Source organism: Hermetia illucens, chromosome 3 (genome assembly GCF_905115235.1).
Source record: "Hermetia illucens chromosome 3, iHerIll2.2.curated.20191125, whole genome shotgun sequence".
Lineage (NCBI taxonomy): Eukaryota > Metazoa > Arthropoda > Insecta > Diptera > Stratiomyidae > Hermetia > Hermetia illucens.
Window position 1 is genome coordinate 133,718,431 of NC_051851.1, and position 26,609 is coordinate 133,745,039.

The window sequence follows — 26,609 nt, forward strand, 5'->3', positions numbered from 1 at the left end:
AGTACACACCACCTGGACACTCTATATATCGACTTCTCTCCCCAATCATTTCTTTGATTGATACGATTATAGTGTTCAGTTTCCCGCTAAACTAAAAATCGATCTAGCGTTCGGCCAAACAGCCACTGAGTTACAGATTGTAGTCCCACGGGCTGGTCGCACAGGGGTTCATCGATGTCGTTGTAGCCCTTATCGTTTTCGCCAAGGAGTGGGGCTAGAACCCTTGTCCAGTGACCCCCTCTTTTGAGACTTTACTGCTAGGATATTAAGTACTTCGTCGATGTCCTTATGCTTGCTCTTCAAACATGAAAACATAAGGAACGTAAACAACATGCACTACTTTTCAAACATAAGCAGCCTCAAGAATGCGTTGCAGTAAGTAGTCTACAGCGCAAGGATCAGAGTCAGTTTCCCTGCAGAGTTGCTTGAAGTGCATGGTTTTGCTTTTTGCTGTAGTGATCTGGGCTTTTTTCTGGCAACCTTATATAGTTGGCGTGGCTCCTCATATTCTTGCCTGTTTCTGTGGAATTGACATCGCTTTCTCGCATTTAAGCATACTTTACGACATTAATTAATTTCAGCATTCCACCAGAAACTTGGTCTTCGCATCAGTGATCCTGTTCGTCGCGGCATAGAAGCGTCACAAACCTCAGTTTTATCATCAGTTTTAGAATCTGCGTAGCCAAACCCATTGAATTCCCTGACAATTTTTGTATCTTGTAGCAATACCTCCGAGAATAATTCTTCACCGTGCTTGGATAGATATATATCCCCATTATCTTAGATTGAATAAATTAATTTGCCGCATTTCCATTTGCTCCACTATAGAACGATTTACGCAGTTCTTCCACTCTTGTCGTTTGTCCATATATCGAATTGTAGGTCCTTATATTGTTCGCAAACAGCCACAATGTCGATCTTGTTCTTATATATGCTCTAGCTAAGCAAATCCTGTGTCGTTTGGCCGTGGTTAGGATTGAGTAGTATCAACTTCATTTCCCCATTTCCGCAACACCGGGCGCTTGACGCTCCCTCTCAAATGTGCACAACCATTACTATTCGAGCCTCTACAGAGTAGTCGCTAGGGTTTCCCTTCGTAATTATTCGCAAAATTTTCTACCCTTCCGTACTTTCAACATAGGTCAGATTTGTCATGTAGGTTGGTTCAGTTTTTTTCTTCAGCTTTTTTAGTAACCTCGCCATTAGTTTTGTGGTGCTCCGATGTAGGATTATCGTTCTGAGGACTTTTGGTCACCACATTCTTGAGGGAGATAGTTGCCTTTGGTGTTTTAGGTTATTCTACCGTATCCCACTTATGCTTCCATGACCTCTTGCTTTGAGGTAAGTAGCCATCGTAGCCTTCAATTGCTCCTTAACTAAACCATGTACATTTTGACCAGCATTAGCAAACTCTATTAGTTTTCGGATTTTCGTTTCCAGCTCTGTAAATGCGTCCACCCTGATATTCGCCACCATTATGTCACCTCTGAGGGCGTCGTTGGGGTTAGGCACTGGGCTTCAGGATAGACTGAAGCAGAGTATAGCTCCCTAGCAGCCAACCTGTCTCTCTCTGAGGCTGGTTTTAGAGTGGGAGCTAACTTATCTTGCTTCGAGAGACATATGTGGTTCTCTAAGAGTCAAGTCTCCCGTCTACCAAGACAGTTAGTGAGTGATGATAGCCACACCCTGTACGAGATGAACCTACTATTAATATGCTATGGATCTTGATTGGGGAGTCGAAAAACACCTCCCCCAATCCAGGGTATTATGTGAACCATGTCCATTGCATAGTTCGCAGTCGGGGTAATTGATTCGAACAGAGCATCATTGATACCTAGTCGCCTCAGTGAGTAAGTTTGACCTTCCTGTGGCAATTACACCTCGCACCTCTTAACTCCCACACTCCTGGGAACCAAATGACTATATCAAAAAGAGAAAAATTTCAAAAAAAATAATAACAAACAAGCGACACCACGTACCGCATATGAACTGGCCCAGCAAGCGGAGTCATATATCCGGAACATTGAGATACAGGTTATTACACCCAAAAAAGAAGAAATTGGGGGTCAAACAGTGGAGCCAAGGTCAACTTTGGCTCACTACGAGCACTGCAACCAACAAGCCACTGCTCAAAAAGTAGAGACAAGAAAAAGGACGCCTGCGATCAGGAAGAAGGAAGAAGCCAAGGTTCAGTGGCGCTGGTGCTAAATTGTACCTAGGTTATCTGATGGAGGCCTGAAACCAGCATTCAATAGGCTATACTGTCAAAAGCGTTTCCGCAACAAATACTCGTGAGGAGCAGGAATCTATCGAAGACCTTGTCGTCAAACAGCTGTGCAAGAAATGGGATGCGAAGCTTGTGTTTACCGAGATTCGCTTTCGACTAAGGCTACGGAATGAGTTAAGACTATGGTCCCTAAATTGCCAGGTTGGAAATGAGCAGAATTTTCGACATGTGCTACAGCACAGACAGTGTTTCCTTCCAAAGTCGGAGTGCTAGAGACGAAGCATCTTTTGGGCCTGCTAATTGTTCACAGTGAGGATCTCCATATGCGATTATGCAGAAGCAAGGAGGAGGGCAAGTTAAGACTCCTCACAATAGCGGTGAATGACTGGAGGCAATCAAACGTCGAAATTGCCACATGAACTACAGATTTGGCAATATACTCGTGTGTACGTCCACAGGAAAAAGCCGAGAAGAGACATTTTCGAAGAGACATCGAGTGGAAAATCGATCGAGATCAAAGGAGAATTTGTGTTCTCTATAGGCGGCATCTCGAATTACTGATATCAAGGGATAATATGATAACAAGGTTTCACTTCAAAAAGAAATTTGAAGCACATGGGAGTAACAGAGCAAACTGGGACTGTGACATTGGCATACGCCTTAAGCCAGCAACTGATTAGCTGGTACACTGATGGATCCCTTACGGAACAGGGAGCAGACGCCGAGGTCATTGGTCCAAGGAAAACGCACTTTGCACCAATGGGTAAATATACCACCATATTTCAGGCGGAAATATATGCCACAGACAGGTGTGCCTCCTCCAACCTCGAAAGGAACTATAAGGGGCAGAACACTGGTATTCTAACCGAAAACCAAGCGGCTATTAAGGCATTTAAGTTCTACTAACTGAACTGAACACGCTCGGCTCGCTCAATAAGGTCTGGATACTTTGGACTCCAGTCCACATTGGGTTAGAAGGCAATGAAGCAGCGAACGAGCTGACCAGGAAAGGAGCAGCGACGCCGTTATACGTGCTAGAGCCACTCTGTGGAGTTGAAAATGGGTTTATGGCTACGACATTGAAAGACGAACGGCTGAATGATCTTTACTGGGCGAACTTATCAGGAATGGAACAGTCCAGGGTGCTTATAGGGGGATATGAACCCAAACGCTCAAGAGATTTTTTAAACCAACCAAGAAGAGCCTCCAGATGATAGTGGGAATCCTCACTAGTTACTACAGGCTGGGAAAGCTGGGGATATCTACAGACACTGTCCGTAAATTCCGTGAGGAGAGTGATGAAACTTCTACATATGTCCTGCAACAGTGACCAAAACTTGTACAAAATAGGGGGATACTTAATACCAGATGTCAGGTTGAAACACTTGGAAGTAGGATATATAATAAAATTTCAGTCGGTAATTTATTTATCTTATTTGAAACAATATACAGGAAGCAAATTCCTTGTTACACATTGTCCTCACAGGCAGGAGCAAGAAAATGGCTTACCTTACGCTTAAAGCAAAAGAAGGAGGTAGAGTCAAAACCCAAGCTGTAGAGCGTTGTAGGACCGGCATAGCTTCGGAATCCGGGGGTGAAAGTAGATCTCAAGTTCCGCGAGGGGTACTTCAAAAATGTCCGCACTGCGTGTATTATGAGAGGCGGTACGGAAAATAATATCAGAGATGGCAGAGCAGCTCCGACATTGGTGTTAAGATTACCAATGAGGAATTCAACTAAGGGAGGCGTAAGAAGAGGAATGACCAGAGATTCGGAGCAATTTACAGTTAAAAGAGGCGCAGAGGGTGGAGTGGTCGAGGGAGAAAACCTGGAAGAGAAGTACGTACAGGGAAGGCCATAGGATTGTTGTGGGAAGTTGGCATTGGATGGAAGTATGGGAATGGCGAAAGTAGGATCAGAACGGTTTCAAGTTACCGCGAGCAAGGGCGACTTCGACGCTAAACAAGTATCTTTTATGTGCTCTTTTAATCATCGACTTCACAGTGGAGCGCATAGGCTTAACGTGAGCAAGGTTGGCGTCATTCTTAGAAGCCCGAAACTTCTTCCGCAGCGTATGTTTGAGGTGAATGTTATTAAGGATCTCCGTTGGGAACCAAGTTGAGTACGAACGCAGGCAAGCAAGGGAAGAAGGGACATAAGAGATGAGGAGATCGGACAGGATATTGTAATAGGCGCTGAGAACTTGATCACACGTTGAGTTGCTTAATATGTAAACCCAGTTGAAAGACGCTAAAGCCGAGTTGAGACCGTAAAAGTTGGTTTTACGGAAGTTGAACTTAGTAGATTTACCCGCAGTTTTGAAGTTTGAATGGGGGAGGTACACTTCAAATTCAAGTTCCCGGTGGTGAGCGTCATATGGGGATGTACAAGGAAATAAAGAGCGGTGGCGCTCGGGGAGGTTGGATAGGAAGAGATCGAAAATGCGGTCCAAGAAATTTTTGGTGGTATCGAAGTTCAGGGTAGAGCAAGTGTTCATAAAGGAAGAAAGTAGGTGAGAAGAATGGGAGAGTTAGTTGGAAGAAATTGGAAGGCTAGGATGGTTAGGCCAGTGGAGCACGGAGAGGATAAAATCTCCGTAAAGGAAGGAAGGGAATCTGACTGTAAGGAATTTAAACAAACTGTCAAACAATTCTTCATACAGGTGAAAAGGGCAAGCATAGAGGATATATATAAAAAAAACAATTAATGGGAGGGTGCTAGGCGGGGAAATACGAAGGGCAACACAGTCATAAGGAGAGCGAGAGAAGAAGAAAAGTTGGACGCGGAGTGTATATTTTACTGCAATTAGGACCCAACCGCCGGTGGATTTACGAGGTCCCGGTCACAGCGAAAAGGGGAGTACCCTTCGAGGGCCTCGAAGTTTAATATAGCATTGTCCAGCCAGCTTTCGGAGGTACAAATGGCATGGTGTTGCTGTGATAGCGCGTATAAATTGCCTTACGCCTTACATGCAAAAGTAGGTATATATTTTTGTTCACCAAATATGGTCATGTGGGTCTTAGTTTGGACATTTGTTTGAAAGGCTGGTAGTGCTGGGGCGCTTATTTTGATGAGAAGCTGGGACGTATTATATCCGAATTTGAACGATTATCGTGAGATGCTGTAATGCATTGCTTCAACGATGAACTCACAATTTCGAAGCCATTTTTCTGCAAAACAGCTAATTTCTCAAAAGTGACCTAATTTGAAAGTCAATACTTTCAGATGATTAGATGCAAAGCAAGTTGCATTATCTGGGACCCATTACAGGCTTCTATTGTGCTAGTGAAATAAAGTAGAACAAGGAAATTTTATAGCCACGCTAATAAATTTCAATTACCCGGAAAATAGAAAATATCATAGCATTATCCGCACCCGCTTCCCCAAGCCCCAATATAAATTTGTAATGAAATGAATGAAATCCCAACTGATTTAAAAGAAAATTTCCAAAGTGGGAAAATTCATGACGTGCAAAACACAGTAGAACAGGTAGCAAGCTCTACGTTTGTGATGTGATACAATGTCACGGTGGTATTCATAGTAATAGCAACAGGAGATATCCGTAAACAGAGAAAAATCCATCCCTGCGGGTTATTTACGCTCCTTATTACATAAAAATACTTTCGGAGAACAGACAAAAGCGACGACCGACAAATGTACAAGTCAACTTACCCTCGAATAATAGGGTGACGGAATATCAGGTAGGGTGATGATATTTCGTAGGTTGACTACCGACTGGTTGGTACCAAGGACTCAGAAGTCTTGTTCTTTGTTACCCGGGTAATAGCAGAATGCCACCCGAGGCGATGATAAATGCAGATATTAGGGAAGGTAATCGTTGTTCGAGTTACTGAACTGTCGAAAGGAGCAATGAGAGCGCTGAAAGCTTTAGGTAAACAGAAACACGGGTGTCTCCATTTGGAAAATGACAAAGAGTTGATTGCGGGGAGTTTATAGGAATCATGTGTTTTTAATGATAATCTGTCTATCAACACCTTTTTCACAAAAAAGTTCATACATAAATACCATTCAACCCTTCCAGGGAAAAATTGCCTTTAATTTGAAGCATTGACTATAACAGTAGTGAGATGTTGACCCCATGATGAGGGAAAAACTGAATAAAAACTGGTTACTTACTGATTAACTCAGTTAAAAAAAAAATAAAATCATTGATTTTGCTTGAACTTCAAATTTATGATTGAATTGTGATATTAAATCAAAAAGCATAAAAATAGGAAAACAAATATTATAATAAATAAATAAATTCATCTGATAAGGAGCTGATTAGTCAATTGGAACTATTTACAATATAATGACGGATTAAAGTGAAACAACGATCTTTTAATCTGATAAGTTCACCTAGAGACTCCCAACGGTGGTAATAAATTGCTTAACAGTAATAACTAACGATTATCACGTTTGAAGATAATTGTTTGAATCCACAAATTCTCATGTTTTGGTTCAACTTTTATATGTGTATGTTATGTACACATATGATTGTAATCACCATTGCTATCTGGGGCTGATATCGGCGTGCACCAATTAATTTTCTGTTGTTCTTAAACCGGAAACGACCTTATGATTAATGCTGGAACCCATGCGTATTAGATAACTTTAATGGAAGACGCCATGTTCATCCAGTTTTAAACTTTTTTTCAGACTAAAACTTCCGCGAGTGTGGAGCATGCTCACCTCTTCTGCAGTCCCAGCAGGAGGCTATAGGAAGATATCAAATGATTTATTCAAAGATGCTTCATCAAGTCTTCACCCTACTGGACTAACCTATGCATCTCATGTCTCCCCGTCAGGACAACTTTTTGGATACTACATTAAAATGCAAGCAGCCGAGAAGAGTATCTATTCGTGGTGGCATCAGGAAAGTGAAGTTACGGGGCTATGCTGTGCAGGACCTGTAGATGAAACCTTTGTGGAGGCTCGGGATACACTATACATCGAGTTGATCTTGTGTCCGTTATCTTTGTTATTGTCCAGACCTAAGGCGGTGCAGCATATGGAAAGGGCCGTAAAGAGAAAATCCGGGCCCGGGGTGAAAATTATACGGATCTGGGGAGAAAATTATTCGGGCCTGCCTATTATCCTTTTTTGAATCAGATTTCTTTCCCGAGAAAATTCCGGGCCCGGGAGGAATCCCTCCAAAGGGAGGTGGAAAGCCACCCCCTTACGTCATGCCTGGAAGTTAGCTTTTGTTAGTTCGAAAGGACTCTAATTCAGTGTTTCTCTTGTCTGAGCAAATTCCTAATACGCGTTTTTAGTATACTGTTCTCACGTACCTAATTCGAAACGACGTTTTTTTAGACATGATTGTGAACGATCTGTTCGATCCATTTGACTTAAATTTTCAGGCATTGTTGAACGCATGTGTAGTTACAGCCCAGGCCAAACATTTGAATTTTTATTAATAAATAGTCCTTCGGCATAACTTAAAAAAAAATAAATTAGTCAAATAATTCGAAATGTCGCAATTTTCATCATCATCATCAACGGCGCTACAACTGGTATCCGGTCTGTCCGAATATCCCGGTTTTGCGCCGAGGTCCACCAATTCGATATCCCTAAAAGCTGTTTGGCGTCCTGACCTACGCCATCGCTCCATCTCAGGCAGGGTCTGCCTCGTCTTTTTTTTCTACCATAGATATTGCCCTTATAGACTTTCCGGGTGGGATCATCCTCATCCATACGGATTAAGTGACCTATTGAGCCGGATTTTATCCACAACCGGACGGTCATGGTATCGCTCATAGATTTCGTCGTTATGTAAGCTACGGAATCGTCCATCCTCATGTAGGGGGCCAAAAATTCTTGGGAGGATTCTTCTCTCGAACGCGGCCTAGAGTTAGCATTTCTTCTTGCTAAGAACCCAAGTTTCCGAGGAATACATGAGGAGTGGCAAAATCATTGTCTTGTACAGTAATAACTTTGACCCTATGGTGATATGTTTCGAGAGGAACAGTTTTTGTATGCTGAAATAGGCTCTGTTGACTGACAACAACCGTGCGCGGATTTGATCGTAGTAACTGTTATTGGTTGTGATTTTCGACCCTAGATAGGAGAAATTATCAACGGTCTCAAAGTTGTAGTCTCCTATCCTTATTCTTCCTGTTTGACCAGTGCGGTTTGATGTTGTTGGTTGATCCGTCTTCGGTGCTGACGTTGCCACCACATATTTTGCCTTGCCTTCATTGATGTGCAGCTCAAGATCTCGCCTCAATGGCCGCCTGCTCGATCTGGATGAAGGCAGTTTGTACGTCTCGGGTGGTTCTTCCCATGATGTCGATATCATCAGCAAAGGCCAGTAGTTGGGTGGACTTTTCTTTTCTTTTACATCAGCATCACGGATCACTTTCTCGAGGGCCAGGTTAAAGAGGACGCATGATAGGACATCCCCTTTTCGTAGACCGTTGTTGATGTAGAATGGTCTTGAGAGTGATGCTGCTGCTTTTATTTGGCCTCGCAAATTGGTCAGGGTCAGCCTGGTCAGTCTTATTAATTTCGTCGGGATACCGAATTCTCTCATGGCCTGGCTATGCTATCACAGGCGGCTTTAAAGTCGATGAATAGATGGTGCAATTAGTGTCCATATTCCAACAGTTTTTCCATCGCTTTCTGCGCAACGAAAATCTGACCAGTTGCTGATTTGCCTGGAGTGAAGCCTCTTTGGTATGGGCCAATGATGTTCTGGGCGTATGGGGCTATACGGCCTAGCAAGATAGCGGAGAATATCTTGTAGATAGTACTCAGCAACGTGATACCTCGCAATTTTACGTTTTTTAATTCAAAGTTCTTAATTCTTACAGGGACCGTAGCGGCCACATTTTACTTCAATTTCCATTTTAATTTTTTTGTCGTCAGACTTTTTAGAGCTTGCCAATCAGTTGATTTTTTAAGGCATTCATATCACTGACATGTTGGAGCCAAAAAATACAATTTTTTTTTATACAATTCAATATGTATTCCTCTTGTGTGAAAGGGAAAAATATTTCTAGAAAAGAGAAGAAATGTTTAAATTAGTCAAAAGATATTAGCCGGCCCCTTGAGATACGTCCGCCAAATATGAAAATGGAATAATTATGGAGTAACATTAGCAAAGTACTGTACAACCACGGGCACTCATTGAAGAGAACTTCTATGAAGTAAGGTGTCTGCTTCAGTGATACATTAATGTTTCCCTAAAGGCTAGTGAAAGCCGAAAAATTTATTCGACACTGAAGAGCAGTCCAAGTTTTCCCTGATTAATATCCCACTTCTGCGTAACAGTAACGGCAAATGCAAGGCATCCGAACTTCCACTCACAATGTTCTATTATCTAAGATACAAAGTTGCATTGCTTCTCAAAAAAATTCAAACCCTGAAATATCGATTAGTGTACCTCAATTTACTGTAGAACGGAGAAAATTTGGACGGAATATTAAAGTAGGAAAAGTTATTATTATAAGACATATAATCACAGACAGAACAGAATTCTTTGGTTTCTGGACTTGCTCCACTTCTTTATAATTTGTTAAAATAGGGCATCTAAAAAACCATTTTGGCGGAACTCGAAACTTGGAGGCGTGGTTCCTCCAGTTGAAGGTGCAGTTCGCGCTGGCAGACGTCACGATGGACGCCACTAAGTTTAATTAGGCGGTGGTCAGTCTGGGCGAGGAGTCATTCAAACCCGTCTGTCGTGCTGAGCCGGGACTCCTACGCTCGACTTAAGTAACAGCTCATCAGGCACCTCTGTCAGTAAGTGAGACAACCACGCTGCATCACTTGCTGACGATTCTGACGCTTGGCGACCGTATCCCCAGCCAGCTACTTCGTGAGATGAAGTAGTTGAGTGGGGCAAGGTTGGTTCAGAACTTGAGCCCTTGTGGATTCCGCGACTACTTAAGGGCACGCAGGCCATTAAGCGTGTGCCGACGGTGATTCTTTGGAGGTGTTGGCCGTGACCGCAGACAAAATTTATAAGATGCACGTGTGCCCAGTGGTCGCGGAGGTGTTGCGTGAGGTCAATGCTTCCGATAAAGTGGTCACGAACACGTTCGACGTTCACCCCGAGAAGTGGGCCCTCGGGTAGCCGCTACAACGAACATCAGTCCATGCACGTCTCGCGCGGCCAAAAAAAACTGAGTTCCTTGTGGGACACGGCAACGTTTAACCGCATTGCCAGCCCCTTAATAGGCGAAATTACTTGACAGACATAGGCGCGGAAGTCTCTACATCCAGCGTGCTTTTCCCTCAGCAGCTGAAATTAGCGGCAGCAAACTTCATACCCATCACGACTTATGGCTACAAGTAGGAAGACGTTAATCTTGGCTTGCGTAGGGCTTTTTCGTAGCGCTTTATTCTGGCTAAGATCACAGGTGACACAGGAGGTCTGTGCCTAATATACGAGGACGTCCTATTCCCTATGGGCCGCTGATGGATATGTAATTCTTGAAAGACTCGGCGCAAACAATACTCTTTCCATCATTTTTGGGGACCTTACTACCGAATGCAATATATCTCAACCATTTAAATATGATATTCTGCATCACATTAACACGACTGGTTGCCAAATCTTCTCGAAGGTGCGTCCCTTATCAACGCAGAAGCACGTTGTTGCGCGAAAAGAGTTTGAATAACTACTTAAGCAGGGTATATGCAGACTTTCCAACAGCGATTGTTCATTTCCACTCCATCTGGTGGAGATTATAGACGCCTGAATGCTCAGACGATTCCGTACCGATACGCCATTCTACTCATCCAAGCCTTTATTTAGCAAGCTGTCGTGTTATCTTGACCTTGGATCACATCAAAGCTTATCACAGAATCCCTGTATCTCCCGAAGATACTCTTCGAGCTCAGATGGACGGCTTTTGGCCTGTGCATTGCGGCACAAATCTTCAAGAGATTCATCCACTCTGTACTACGAAATTTGGACTTGTGTTTCGTCTACCTGTATGACATTCTGGTCGCATGTTCCATCGAGTCCGAGTATTGAGCATATCTCGAGTGCATTTTACAACGTCTTCTCGACAATGGTCTAATTCTTAACGTTGGAAAGTGAAGATTTCTCCAGCAGCAGGTGAAATTTCTAGACCGTTCCATCACCCCTGGTGGCAACCTGACCCAGACAAAGTGCAAGCGATAGCGAGCTTTTCGCTGCCAAAGATTTTAGAAGATTCTTGCCCAAAGCCGCTCACCTTAAGGTTTAGTTAACGCATTCCTGTCTGGTCCTGAGACCAAAGAATCGCGGGAGGTTGTAGCCGTTCGACCGTTTGAAGCTACCGGCTGGTAGATGCTACACTTTTGGCATTCTCGCAACAAGAAGAAGCTCTAATCATTTTCGTCAATGCCTCAGACATCGCAGTAGGCTCTGCTCTTTACCAGACAGTGAATTAAAGCTGGCAACCGCCGGGTTTCTTCACAAAATATTGGAATCTCCCTCAACTGAATTACAGCGCTCATGATGTGAATTACTAACCGCGTATCTGATCTGAGCATCAAGTACTTTCGTTTTTTCTTTGACGTGCAGACCATAAGCCTCTAAGTTTTGCCATAAGGCAGATGCCCGGCAAAGCGTCCCCTCACCAACTTCGGCACATATGCCAATTTATGATACATCGGACATTCAACACGTGTCCGGTAAAGACAATTTAGTTGCTAATGCTTTATTTCGGATCTCTGAAATCAGCATCCCAGCCGCAGTCAATTTTTCGGTAATTGCTGTGGCTTAAAAAGTTGCCCATCTTTCTATATTAGCTGCGAGATCTCCGAAAAGGAAACTAGGCCCTATATTCCGACCGCTTTCCGTAAGGAGTGTTTTGCTCGGTGCACGATGTTGGGTACCGCGGCATCCGGACGATGAACCAACTAGTCTCCAGCAAATATTTCTGACCGTCCATGAACAAACGCGTGAATTCTTGGGTCAGAGAGTGCATTGTATCCCAAAAGCGTAAGGTCACAAGACATATTCGCTAAGTCAACAAACCACTTCCACACCATACACCTTGACATTGTAGGCCGTTTGCGAGACTCGTACGCCTGGAAGTTTTGCCTCATGATCATTGTTAATTGAATTCTAACGCCAGCGGACAACCGCATACCATCCGCAGTCCAATGGCGTGTTAGAACGTTGGCATCGGATACTGAAGGCAGCCATTATCGCGCGACGAATCGTCTTGATCGCAGGTCTTACCTTTCGTTCTGCTTGGCCTCCGTACAGCCGTCCACGAGGAGTTTACTGCCAGCCCTGCTGGTTTACAGGGAGAACCTCGGACCCCGGCGACAAGAAAGACGGTCTTAGAATGATCAGATTGCTGCGTCTGCTGCGAGAGACCATTCCTAAATCGACTCGTGATCATATTACACGCAGCTAACGGTCCACACCCCTAGGGATCTAGAAGTCTGCACCCACGTTGGACTAGTGCCACCCGAATGCCACTGCTGCCTCCATCAGAGGGTCCCCATATGGTCTTCGAGCGTAGGGAGGACGCGTTCAGACAGATAATGCCTTCTTGCCAATCATCAGGCAATGATTCGCTGTTCCACACCTTTAGTATCAGTTGATGAACCGCTTGATGCAACTGACCGCCTCCATATTTAAAAAAATCGACTGTAATTTCATCCGCTCCTGGTAGGATGCACATGGAGGTGTATGAGTCTGCTCCTTGTTGGTGAAACTTCCGCGTCTGGTGCGGTTGCTCCCTGTTCTTTTCGAATTCACAGACTTGTTGGTTCTCCCAGGCTTCCTTTTTCCGTTTGTGAAGTTGCTTTTCCACTCGACGGAGGTCGTGATAGGTCTCTGCGCGTGCCCGCGTTCTTTGAGAATACAACATTACTCGGTATGCAGCATTCTTCCGTTCCATTGCTAACTTATCTTCACTGTCGAACCAGCCCTTCTGACTTTCTTATGAGTGAAACCAAGTATGTGTTTGACCGTGTCAACGATAACGTTCTTTAGGTGGTTGCGAAGATCATTTGCTGATACTTCATCTCCAGGACATCTGATAGTTGTGGTTATTCCGCCATCCAGTTTCTCCTCATAGGTGTTATGGAGGGCTTTGTTGTGGATGGCCTCAGTATTCATTCTCAGCTAATTGTTAGGGAGGAGAGAGGATTCTCAAGCCATCCGGAAGAAAGAAAGTAATCTGGCCATAATCAGTGAGCTATATATAGCGGAATTATAGTAGTTACATTTTAACGCAATACTCGCAATATAACGCAGTCGCTCATAGACCATCCGGCAGGGGTGAACGAAAGTGGACATACAAGCACTTACGAGGTAACCTCGAAGCGACCATGAGCCAAAGTGAGAACATTTTCTAGGCAAAAAGGTGTCCGGATAGCTGAGTAGTTAGAGCAGAAGGTCTCGTGCGGAATATCGCGGTGCAAATTCCACTGGTGGCAGTGGGATTTGTATCGCGATTTGACGTCGGATACCAGCTGACTCAGCTGTGAATGAGTGCCTGAGTCAAACCAGGGTAATAATCTCAGGCAACGCAATGCTGATCACATTGTCCCCTACAATTTACTGTAATCCTGTAGTGTACCATTACGGTCTTGAATGAAATGCTCTAACACACTTCAAGGTCCTGATCCAATATGCATTGTTGCGCCAACGATTATTATTATTATTAATGGAAAGCTTGTTTAAATCGTGTCTTTTCGAAGAAATATGGCAACGGGCGACGCAACGCAATTCAATGCAAGATTGAGGTTAACAAAACCTAGAATTTATAGCTTCCAAAATTATGATGGACAACGCAGAATTTATAGCTTCCAAAATTATGATGGACAACGCAGTGTCAAATGTGTCAAATGCTGAAGAAAATCATATTTAATATACTGTTACGAATTATAATGGACCTAGGAGTTGGGGAACCTGAATGATTGAGCCATGTTTAATCGACCTATTGTAAACCACCAGGGTAGCGCTCAGGTACAAGTCTGCCCATTCTCAGTTGCGGACCTCAAATTCTCTCGAAATTTTATCTCGATGTGTAATGCTCATCCTGCCGAGACAAAGAGGGAAATCTGATTTCCGACAGCATGGGCATATTGGAGCGATGGGTTGAGTACTTTGATGAGCTACTGAACAACCAGAACATCGGCGAATTGGAGGTCCCGCCAACTGAAGACGACGGACAAATAATGCCACCACCAAGTTTAGGAGAAACAGTCTGTGCAATTCATCGGCTTAAAAATCATAAGTCGCCAGGAGCCGATGGAATCACAGCCGAATTGGTTAAATATTGAGGCGACCAATTACACCAAGTGGTTCATCAACTTGCGCTCAAGGTATGGGACAGCGAATTAATGCCTGACGATTGGCAACGAGGCATTATCGGTCTTATACATAAAAAGGGAGATATCACACAGTGCAGCAATTATGGAGGTATCACGTTGCTGAGTACCATCTATAAGATATTCTCCGCTATCTTGCTAGGCCGAATAGCCCCATACGCCCAGAACATCATTGGCCCATACCAAAGAGGCATCACTCCAGGCAAATCAGCAACAGATCAGATTTTCTCTCTCCGGCAAGCGATGGAAAAACTGTTGGAATATGGACAACAGTTGCACCATCTATTCATCGACTTTAAAGCCGCCTATGATAGCATAGCCAGGGCAAAACTGTACACGGTCATTAGAGAATTCGGTATCTCGACGAAATTAATAAGACTGACTAGGCTGACTGACCAATTTGCGAGGCCAGATAAAAGCAGCAAGATCACTCTCAAGACCATTCGACATCAACATAGGTCTACGATAAGGGGATGCCCTATCATGCGTCCTCTTTAACCTGGCCCTCGAGAAAGTGATCCGTGATGCTGAGGTAAATGCAAGAGGTACGATCCTCTTCAAGTCCACCCAACTACTGGCCTATGCTGACGATATCCACATCATGGGAAGAACCACCCGAGACGTACAAACTGCCTTCATCCAGATCGAGCAGGCGGCGCGAGATCTTGGACTGCTCATCAATGAAGGCAAGACAAAATATATGGTGGCAACGTCAGCACCGAAGACGAACAAATTAACAACATCAAACCGCACTGGTCAAACAGGAAGAATAAAGATAGGAGACTACAACTTTGAGACCGTTGATAATCTCTCCTATCTAGGGTCGAAAATCACAAATGATAACAGCTACGATGATGAAATCCGCGCACGGCTGTTGTCAGCCAACAGAGCCTATTTCAGCTTACAAAAACTGTTCCGCTCGAAACGTCTCACCATAGGATCAAAGCTCTTACTGTACAAGACTATGATGCCAGTCCTCATGTATTCCTCGGAAACTTGGGTTCTTAGCAAGAAAAATTGCGAACTCTTGGCCACGTTAGAGAGAAGAATCCTCCGAAGAATTTTTGGCCCCCTACATGAGGATGGACGATTCCGTAGCCTACACAATGACGAAATCTATAAGCGATACCATGACCGTCCGGTTGTGGATAAAATCCGGCTCAATAGGTTACGGTGGGTGGGTCACTTAATCCGTATGAATGAGGATGATCCCACCCGGAAAGTCTATAATAGCAATATCTATGGTAGAAAAAGAAGACGAGGTAGACTCTGCCTAAGATAGAGCGATGGCGTAGGCCAGGACGCCAGACAGCTTTTAGGGATATCGAATTGGTGGACCTCGGCGCAAAACCGGGATGTCTGAGTTCCTTATTAAGGCAGGCCTAGACCGGAGACCGGTTGTTGCGCCTTTGATGATGATGATAATTGTGACAATGAAATTTATAGGGTAATTCTTCAACTGAGGGTTATTAATTAAACATACAGAATATATCATGATGTTAAACGTTACTGCATTATGCATGGAAATATCAGCTAAATATATGGATGTTCCTTTTTAGAATAAACTACTTACGTATTTGAATCCACAGTCATAAAGTCTGTGTATATAAGTAGCAGCTGCCCACCTACAACGTATCCAACTGCTGGTCCAATAATTGCCATCGTGTAGTATATTCCTGTAAATGTAAAAAATGTTTCCTTATTATCCACCTGCTTAAAGCTAATTAAAGGCTGTATCATATGTGTACATATTTGTATTTCGACAATTCTACCATACGGTACGATTGCCTCATCATGTTAATTTTCAAGCAAAGGATTTTCTAGACAAACGTTTACAAAAATATGACCCCGTCCTCAAGGGCATGGATTTTTCTGCCCTCAAAGGTAATCCAGCATATTTAAAAATAGACAGGCTACAGCCATGTCTTATTTTGGTTTCGCCTCTTTCAAGTGTAACTTTGTCGGGAAATATACAAAAGATACTTGCAGCGTAGGCATTAAAATTAATACCGCCATTAGACACAATTCATTCAGGTTGTACTCAAGGACATACTTTCTTCCACTTTCCCATCAACTCTAACCACGTATGCACAAATAGTGTCTCTAGCAATCGCATAGACAAAGGACCTAATTCCGTTCAAGTGTTTGTTTGTCTCGATTCCACATTCATATGCGAAAAAGTACTTTAGACTTTACTTAACCACGGCCTTTAGAAGCCAAAGGATCATATCGATGAACCACCACAGATGAACGCCCGCCGCTAAACAAATCTTCAATGAATGCTTTCATTATTTATATGAGGAGAAATGTCTTTTTCGCCCGCTTTAAATCATCCCCCAAGGTGGAGCATATTGGACTACTTAAGAGCGTGGAAGGTAGCAACAAATATATATCGAAATAAATCCAGAGTGTGGCACACTCCAACGACTGGCTCGTAATCATCCGGGTAAGACACTTTAATAGACACAAAACGAATGTACACCAGGGCAAGATTGGAGGAAGGGCGCAGGATGCGATACACACGAACAAGCATACTTCATCTAAGTAGAAGGTATTTTGAACGTTCAGGCGAGGCTATAAATTGCTTCAATGACTTGAAACCACCTGTGACACTTAAAAGGGGTCTATAAATTTGCATTTAGCGTTGAAGATTTTCCACTTGCAAGGGAATCAGCAGACATTGGAAGAAAGTGGGATTCTATTGAGAAAAATAAAAAGAATCTGAAGACAAAAAGGCAAAACAACTATTCTTTGGGTTGCTTGAGGCAAATTGGTAGTCTAGTAACTGGCATATTGTCCTTAAGAAGTGGGTTAGTGGTAGACATACATCTTTGCAATCAATGGATTCAGGGGAGGCGTCTCATGCAGGTTAAGGCATCAGAAGTGTAATGCACTCAAATGTAAATAGTTCCATTAAAATGGGGGAAGACTTATAAGGAAACGTCCTTGTTCATTTGTTGCATTGTGTGTAGAAAATATAAGATAAGATATAACACGTCACATCCATCATGTCCCAAACAAAGTCACTTCAAGTTGCTGCTAAACTTTTGTTGGATTTAGAGTACAATGTAATGAAAATCCTGTTCTAAATTTTTCCGGGGGTAGTGTTCTTTAAAAGATCACTAAACATTCTATCAAGCATCTTAGCTAAATTAGTAGATTGACAATGAGAAAATTGAAATCCCCCTATTATAAGGCGTTAGCAATCATTCTCCAGCAATTCAACTTGATAATGACATTTTACAGCAGCAGTTTTAGTCTCCAGGCTGACATATACTACATACCTTGTCAGCCTTCCAATACCGATCCTGCGTCGACAGTTTCAACACAATTCGATCTGTGTCCATAATTCCTACATTATTTTAGAGGCGTCTTTCTGGACTAGCTAGCGTATGAATTCAATCCCTGATTGATCAATCAAATCGGCATTAATCTCCGTTAATACGTTGACCATGCAGGTCCGCGCTGCGTACTTGTATCCTAATACAATTCGAGAATCAGGGCGGACTCATTACCACTTCTGCTACATTCGCGTCATTCGATGAAAATTTCTTCAGATGTAAATAAAGGCATTTAATGAAAAACTAATGATATCTTATCGGGACAAAAGCCGAAATATGTTGCAAGCGACAACAATGCGCCTTCATCTGGTTCGATGTATTCTAGGAAGTAAGACTGAAAAATATTTCAGGTTTAACTAATGTTTATGGGATTGTTCTTTATCCCATCACCCAAAATCCCTATGTGAAACATAGCGCATAAAACAAATTCATACACCACCACTGTCAATTCCAATATGCTTTGGCTCTTCCGACGACTTTTCGAGGAGCTCTCTTTCCTTCCCTGTTTTGGGCCGAGTTCCACTGCGTAACATAACCTGTAATGAAATTGCTCTTTTTTCTCAAAATGTGATCTATCCACTGCTACTTCAACATTCTGATCAACACTTGCACAGCATCTGACTCGTATACAGACTAAGTTCTTTATCTGTTATTGTCACAAACGACAGAACCCCGATGACATAAGAAAAATATGCGTTGGTGAAAGCTAGGATCTTCCGAATAACAGTGGCAGTCACATTCCATTTGCTACTCCCATATAGTATCCCGAGAGAACATTGGCGCTGAAGAACCTCATGTTGATGTTGACGTGGTTAAATTTCAAAATTTAAGAGGGTACATAGATAACATTAGCATAGCTGAGGAGTTTGAGGAAAGATGATATATTCCATTGAAATCTCCACGTAGTCCATTCAAGACGGCATGAAGGAAGTCACCAATAATGAAAAGAGAAAGCATCGATGATAAAATTCGACCTTTGAAATTTTACCTCGATGCAACAAGTTGCATTTTGCGCCCTCATATTTCGCATTGATAGCAGCTATTGATTTCTGCGGAATGCCTCCCCCCCATTCTTCACTTACTAGCCTTGTTGACACTGTCGAAAGCTTTCTTGAAACCGATAAAGAGCGAAGACCTTAAATCAATACCACAATGATGCGGAGGAAAACCAAAGCGAAAGCAAACCTGTTCTCTGTAGATTAAGGTTTCAAGTTGATTGACAAATTCCACAGTAGTAGTAGTAGTAGTATAGGAAATACGCAAATCGGAATCTCTGAAGGTTTATCTATAATCAGAGTTGTGCTGAAATGTTCTTTCCTCTTTTGTTGCTCATCATTACAAATGAAAATCCCACCCCACCGTTAAAGTCCCTCACAGGACCATCCAAAGGCTTACAACCACCCACAAATTCTTTCGTGGTGCAGTACACGATAACCAAACCACCATCATTTGCGGCAGCCTCAGCTACCCTCATGGCGCAATGGTGGAATTCCTTTTGGCATGGCTTATACTACACTGCATTAGTATCAATGTACCGAGAATATAATCATTTAAAAAAAAAAACTAGAGACGACTACAGTTTTGTCCAGGGTAGAGAGAGCACCTGCCTCTGCCCTGGAAGCAGCCTGACCGAAGTGGTGGTGCTGGTTCAAATCTCACTGGTGGCAGTGGAATTTGTATCGTGATTTGACGTCGGATACCAGTGGACTCAGCTGTGAATGATTACCTCAGTCAAATTAGGATAATAATCTGGGGTGAGCTCAATGTTGACCACATTGCCTCCTACAGGGTACTGTAATCCTGTAGTGTGCCGTTACGGTCTTAAATGAAGTGGTCTAACACACTTCAAGGCCCTGATCTAATTGGATTGTTGTGCCAACGATTATTATTATTATTAACCTTATGGGAGTTTCCTAGTGGTTCGCGGGCAAAGCTCCTCGTGGGCTCAAGCGTGGAGCTGAGCTGTATAACTCGGGCGCCGTGCTCTTACTTGCGGCAGAGAAATTAGATCTGCCTCGCATCCACTAGTATAATTATGGTGTCCAAATCAATCCGTTTTCGAAGAGGAAAGTGAGATTATTACTACACGGCAGTTGCTCGCGCTAAACCCTCAATACCTTCAGTCCTTGTTTCAATTGAGTGTTATTTGCCGCTGCAGGTTGTGTTTCGGCACCTTCAAAATAGAGTAAAGTATAGAGTATATAGAGAATAACTGTCGTGACAGCGCGCATGTCACCGTTCTGGCCAAGCATGGTTCCACCAACTTGAGGCACAGTTTGCATTAGCCGGCGTCACGATGGACACCACGCGGTTTAACCACGCGCTCGTCAAGTTGAATATGTTGTCTCCGATGTGCTAAAAGACTGCTTCTACAACGGTTAAGCTAAATTAGTTGCTGACTCATGGAGAAACACCGTGAGAAGCATCGCCCTCTTTACATTGCCTTTCTGGATCTAGAGAAAGCGTTTGACCGTGTACCACACGAACTCATCTGGTATGCTTTACGACAACACTTCGTGCCAGAAGAACTCGTGCGCTGGGTTCAATTGCTCTACCACGATCCGAAAAGTAAAGTTCGAAGTATGACGGGTGTATCAAAACCGCTTCGTGTCTCTGTTGGTGTTCATCAAGGAAGTGCCCTCTCACCACTCCTCTTTGTCCTTGTTATGGACACCGTCACACGGGATATCCAACGTCCAGCGCCCTACACACTGCTTTATGCAGATGATGTTTTCTTAGCATCTGATAGCAAAAATGATCTCGAGCAACTTGTTCAAAAATGGAATGACCGCCTCATGCAACACGGTCTCAGATTGAATTTAAACAAAACTGAATTTTTGACGACCGATCCCCATGAAACAGGCACAATCACTGTCAGCGGCAGTGATCTGCCCAGAACTGAGCGATTTAATACCTCGGGTCAACGCTATCAGCCAATGGAGAACTGCGTTATGAAATCGCTTCATGCATTAACGCAACCTGGATGAAGTGGCGTTCCACAACTGGTGTCCTTTGTGATCGACGTATCAACGAACGTCTCAAATCTAAAATTTACCGCAATGTCGTCCGTCCAGTCGTTCTCTATGGTTCTGAGTGTTGGCCGACCATAAAAGACAATGAACGGCGTCTTGCGGTAATGGAGACGAAGATGCTACGTTGGACTAGCGGCGTCACACGTTTAGATCACATCCGAAATGAGGATATCCGCGATCGTTATGGGGTTGCACCGATCGTGGAAAAGTTGCGAGAGAGGCGTCTTCGATGGTATGGTCACGCAATTCGTGCAAACGAGAATTCACTTGCCAAGATTGGTCTGGACATCGTCGTCGATGGTAAACGACCAAAAGGCAGACCTAAGCAACGGTGGCTTGATACGCTGGATGGGGATTTGAAAGCCTCGAGATTGCACCCAGATCATGCATTCGATAGAGCCAAATGGCGAAGCCGATCACGACGAGCCGACCCCGCTTGTGAACGGGACAAAGGCTGAAGAAAAAGAAGAAGAAGACAGAGCTAACGCTTGGTGAACGTGCGGCATGCCAACTGCTGCGCGAGATGAGTTGTGGCTGCAGAGACTTTCGGAGAGCACACTGGCCACCTTGGTATGAATGTATGTACACTTTGACGCTACCACCGATAAAATGCAAAAGGTCGAGTCACAAGCTTTGGTTGGTGAGATGTCGTGTAAAATATCAAACCAAGTGGCTCAGCTGCAGCAGACGGCGCAGTTAGGGGAGATGGTCGGTGCTTTGCGTTCGGAAAGTAGGATTAGATCACTGCAGGAGTTGCTGGTAGCACCGAAGGTTCGCCGAATAAGCCACAAAGTATACCAAAATATCACTTGAGTCGGCGCTACTACCTAACAGATACAGACGCTGAAGTCTCGGTTCTCCCCGCATTCCGGAATCATCGGCAAATTGCACAAACGCCAAGATTGTAGCAGCAAATTGCTCAACGAGGTTGACATGACTCTAGGACTTCGACAAAATTTTTCTTACGCTCCGTTATAGCGGATATTAGCATGCCTATCATAGGCGCAGACTTTCTGTGCCACTATGGATTGTTAGTGGATCTGCACAATAGCCGCACGACCTCTGTTAGATCATCTGGAAGAATTTCAACCTACATGTCCAATACTGTTTCCATCATTTTTGAAAGGAAAGGTTTTTGGATACATTAAACGTCGAACATCGTGTCTTGCCCAAGGCCGCCCACCATCAATCGATCCTTGACGATTACCGTCAATCGATCCTTGACGCTTACCTGTCTGGGCCGAAGACCGAAAACTCTCACCTGATTACGTAGTCCCCTGAGGTGCTCAGGTGTTTTAGAAAACCAAGCAACAACTGGCGGAATTCACACTTTTGACATTCCCTCAGCAAACCACCCCTCTAGCCGTATTCTTCAATGCTTCAGACATTGCCGTAAATGCTGCTGAAATGAAACAAATCTGGCAACAGCTTCTTCTTCAAAAAACTGAACCACCTACGATCGTGAGTTATTAGCCGCAGATTTCGCAACAAAATATTTTCGGTACTCAACTGAAAGTAGGTCGTTCACGGACCATAAGCTACTCATCTTTTCTCTGAAACAGGAGCTTTACACAGCGTTTTCTCACCAACTTCGCCGTCTGAGCTTTATCATTATTTCAGCAAATGCTTGGAAAGGATAACGTATTTGCCGACGTTTTACCACGTGTTGCAGAAGTTAAGCTTTCTTCTCTACTAAAACAGGTAAGAAAAATTAACCAGCTGGACGCCGGGAGGTAGTAAATTGAATTCAGATCGAGGTATCGTTATTAAAAAAAACTGACTAAAAAGCTTTTCTTTTTCAGTATATAGAAATAATAAATAAATAAATAATTTGAATACAGCCGTAAGTGCCAACTCACAGGGCGCGAGAGCAAGACAGCCAAAAGGGAAGCCAGAGGAGGAGAAGGCGAGTTCGGGGGAGAGTGTATCTTTTATTGCAATTAGGATTCCACCGGTGGACTTGCGAGATGCATTCCGGTCCCTGCCACAGTGGAAAGTGGAGTACCATTCAGGGAGTTCGGAGTTTAATGTGGCATCGTCCAGCCAACTTTCGGGGATACAGATGGCATGGGGTTGCTGAGTCAGCGCGGATAAATTGAAGGCCCCCAGCCTGAAATTGATAGACCAGTAGCTTCTTCCGAACTACAATTTTTATTTTTCAATGTAAATATATATTTCAGGAGCAACTTACCCCCTTCATCAGTACAAAGCTACCTCTTAAACCCTTAACATTCTGATAAAACAGACGGGCAGCAAACATGGATCCAGTTATATTGCTCGGAGAGGCAGGCGGGTTGTCCTGAAATTTACCCGCGAATTCGGGCGCTTGTATGGCTTGATGAATACACCTTCAGGCCAGAAAGAAGGGTTACTGAGGACTTCGTGACGATAAGTCACCTTGAAAGACGCAATCACCCGGCCGGTGTTGTTGTCTTTTGTCAGTTTGAGGCTAGGACAGAGGAGAAAGTAAGCCAAGAATGATGACACCATATACGTTAACTAACGTGAAATACAAAATTTTGACTTGCTATAATTTTGTTAATAATAGTTAAATTTCCTTCAAACGTTCCAAAATTGTGTATTATACTATTACTTAGGAGGATGAACTTAAGGGGGGTTTTCGGGTAAATTTCTAAAATATGGTAATATGCTATTATTCTATTTGACCGGGTATCGGAATGGGATGTATTCTGAGGCCTAAATTTTATATAGATGCACCATTGTGAATTTTTGTAGATTTTTCGGTAGGGTAGGTTCTGAGAACGAGGCATATTACACTTTGAACCCTCACTCCTCTACCCATGACCACATTCTGTGAAAAAAATGTAAACCCCCTCTTTCGCATGTGTGGGGAGCACCCTTAAACTCAACCGAAAGTGGCACCACTTGCTATATATAAAGGGATTCATAGATCCCAAGTTCTCGCCAAATTTCGTGACAATAGCCGCGACCTTTTCCGAAGATTCTGTTCTACCAAAAATCAGAAGACGGTGGTCATTCTTTGCCCAGACAAAATTCCTTTGAAGACACCCAATGACAAGGAGCAGCTTCCTTTTGATATTCGTTATGAAAACTTACTATAATTAGACATTCTAATTATCACTGTATTACTCAACTTGTCCAATAAATCAATGCTATAAGAATCCCCCTCCCCTATTCTTTTCAAAACAAAGATAAGGTCACTCGATTCCAAACGATTCCATCTCAAAATCAGATTCATCCTCATGAATGAATCTCAAGTAGCTCCAGAAACTAGGTTGATTGAATTTTGCATTTACTACCCCCATCCGAAAAAGTCTACTAGCCATCAACCGTTTATTCCTTCGTTTTGACTCCAACTGCTCCTTCCGAAAAAATTGTTACTCATATGTCGCGTCATGTTCATACGCCATGCAGAGATGATGAAGCAAATAAGGAAAACAACTTTGTATTCATAAATCAAGTTATGGCAACAGTTTATTTAGGGGTAAATTGAGTGAGCATGAATTTTTATTGCGTTTCCCCATACTTTCGTCCAAGGGTGAAATCGGATTTCCGCACTACAGGAAAATATGTGGTACACATAGCGAAAGTACTTTCCCTTATTTCACGGACTTTTCGCTTTCATTGATGAAATTTTTTTTCTTGTTTCATGGCTCATATCGTTTCGTGGAAAAAATGAATGTTGGCTGTATACGTTTGGAGCCCTTTTGTCCGAAATTTTTGTGGAAGTTCCTTGAAGTTTTTCAATTCTCCATACGCTTGGATGCTGTGCGTATGTAATTGTAATAAACCGGATTCAAGGGTGGTGGGTGGAGATGGTGAGAGTCGGAAAACGTATTCTTTAGAATGGAAAATTAGCCTCAATGGGAGTTCCGTTTTTGACGTGTAAAAAAGGATCAGAGGGAGGTCCTGATTGGATGTTATTGCATTTTTGAGAATTTATTTCCGGAGTTCCAGATACAATTCGATTGGATGTAATTGGATTGTCAAACACTTTGAATTAGTAGTATTATCAATATCTTTGCATAGAAAGCAGGACTAGTGCTTTTATTTGCAATTCAATTTGAATTGAAGCATTTGAATTTCAACTTGGTACCGACTGAACGACTCCTTATATATAGAATGAGGACATACTATAAATGCAAACTTATTCACAATATCGATCCTATTAGTTTTGATGGGAAAGTTAGTTAATAATAATAATAATAATCGTTGGCGCAACAATCCAATTGGATCAGGGCCTTGAAGTGTGTTAGAGCACTTCATTCAAGACTTTAAGGGTACACTCCAGTACACTGTAGGAGGCAATGTGGTCAGCATTGCGCTCGCCCGAGATTATTACCCTGATTTGACTCAGGTACTCATTCACAGCTGAGTCGACTGGTGTCCGACGTCAAATCACGATTCAAATTCCACTGCCACCAGTGAGATTTGAACCGCGACCTTCCGTATGATAGCCTTGTGCTCTAACCACTCGGCTATCCGGACACCGGGAAAGTTAGTTGCACAAGTAAAATGTCTTCCTGTCAATCTTGTTACGTTGAGTTCGCATGCGCCCCCCCGACCTTTTGAATACTTGCCCCATCTGTGTTACAAGAGATCATAAGATTCTGACCTTGCCGCATTCCTGCATTTTGCTAACCCTTCCATCCGTCTTGCATGATATAGCATTTCATTCATGGGAATGTCGACTGAGATCATGCCCGTGGTCTGCATACCCTCAGAGCCATCAGCCTGTAAACCGAATTCACCTGCTACCTTCTCGGAGAGTTTGCAAGCGCCTCTACCACACAGCTGACGTGTAAAGCAGAATGCATCGCACCCCTCTGGTTATTTCGGCCTATCGATATTCGACAACGTTCTTGCAAACGCCGCGGTGGCACTAGCTGCCTTTTGACGTTCATACTGAAGGTGCTCCCTAAAGCTCAGTTTGGTGTAAATTTTCACCGCCAGGTATTTGATAGCTGGCTTAGAGCCGACTATATGTCTACCGACTTCGACCTTCACGGCGCTTTTTTTACGGTTCGCTATTAAGACCTCTTCCGTTTTCTCAATCACCAGGGTCAACCCGGCCTATTCCAGTCAGGTTTTTCCATTCTTATCATCTCCATCGCGCAAACTTCCATATCCCCTGAGTGTTTTTGCAACCACTGCAGCCAGCTCATTGGCAAAGCTACAATTGCAACTTCGTCTGAAACGACAAGTACAAGCACTCCGGGCGATTGCCACTTCCGACAGTTGATACCAGTATGTTGTAAATGACTCTCTCCATCATCCAATCTGCCTGGGACGATGTGATGCTGGACCTTCAAGTGGTCTATTGGATTGGGGAAGCAACATCAACTTTTGCTTCTTCCACTAGGCGGAGAATATTCCTTTTTTAGGCATACCTTAAAGGTGTTAACGAAAAGATCAGTCCTAGCCTTACTGCCAGCTTCAAAACTCTGCTAGGGGTGCCACACAAATCTGGGTCCTTATTGCCACCGATCGTTTTATATATTTACCCAATCTCTTGGGTAACTGGATATATCACACACACGTTGACCTGGGCTACCATTTGCCTTCCGTTGTTTTGATGGTAAGCAAACAGAGTGGTAACAGGCGCGGGCAGGTCACTTAGAGCGATCTTCCCAGTCTTTTCATTACTACCCTGTAAACCCTACCTCAAGGGATTAAATCAGCATTTTCGCATAACTGATGGAAGAAATTCCGTCTACTTTTGTGAATCGTCTGCTTCAC

General features: G+C 43.4%; 1 protein-coding gene across 2 annotated transcripts in view; it reads right to left on the reverse strand.

Moving 5' to 3' along the window:
* Nucleotides 1–26,609, reverse strand: part of LOC119652981 (solute carrier organic anion transporter family member 4A1) — a 114,978-nt gene that overhangs the window by 17,502 nt on the left and 70,867 nt on the right. For both annotated transcript variants that reach the window (XM_038057391.1, XM_038057393.1), the window contains exon 4: nucleotides 16,089–16,191. In XM_038057391.1, the coding sequence (XP_037913319.1) occupies nucleotides 16,089–16,191 (103 nt within the window). The remainder of the gene's footprint in view (nucleotides 1–16,088; nucleotides 16,192–26,609) is intronic.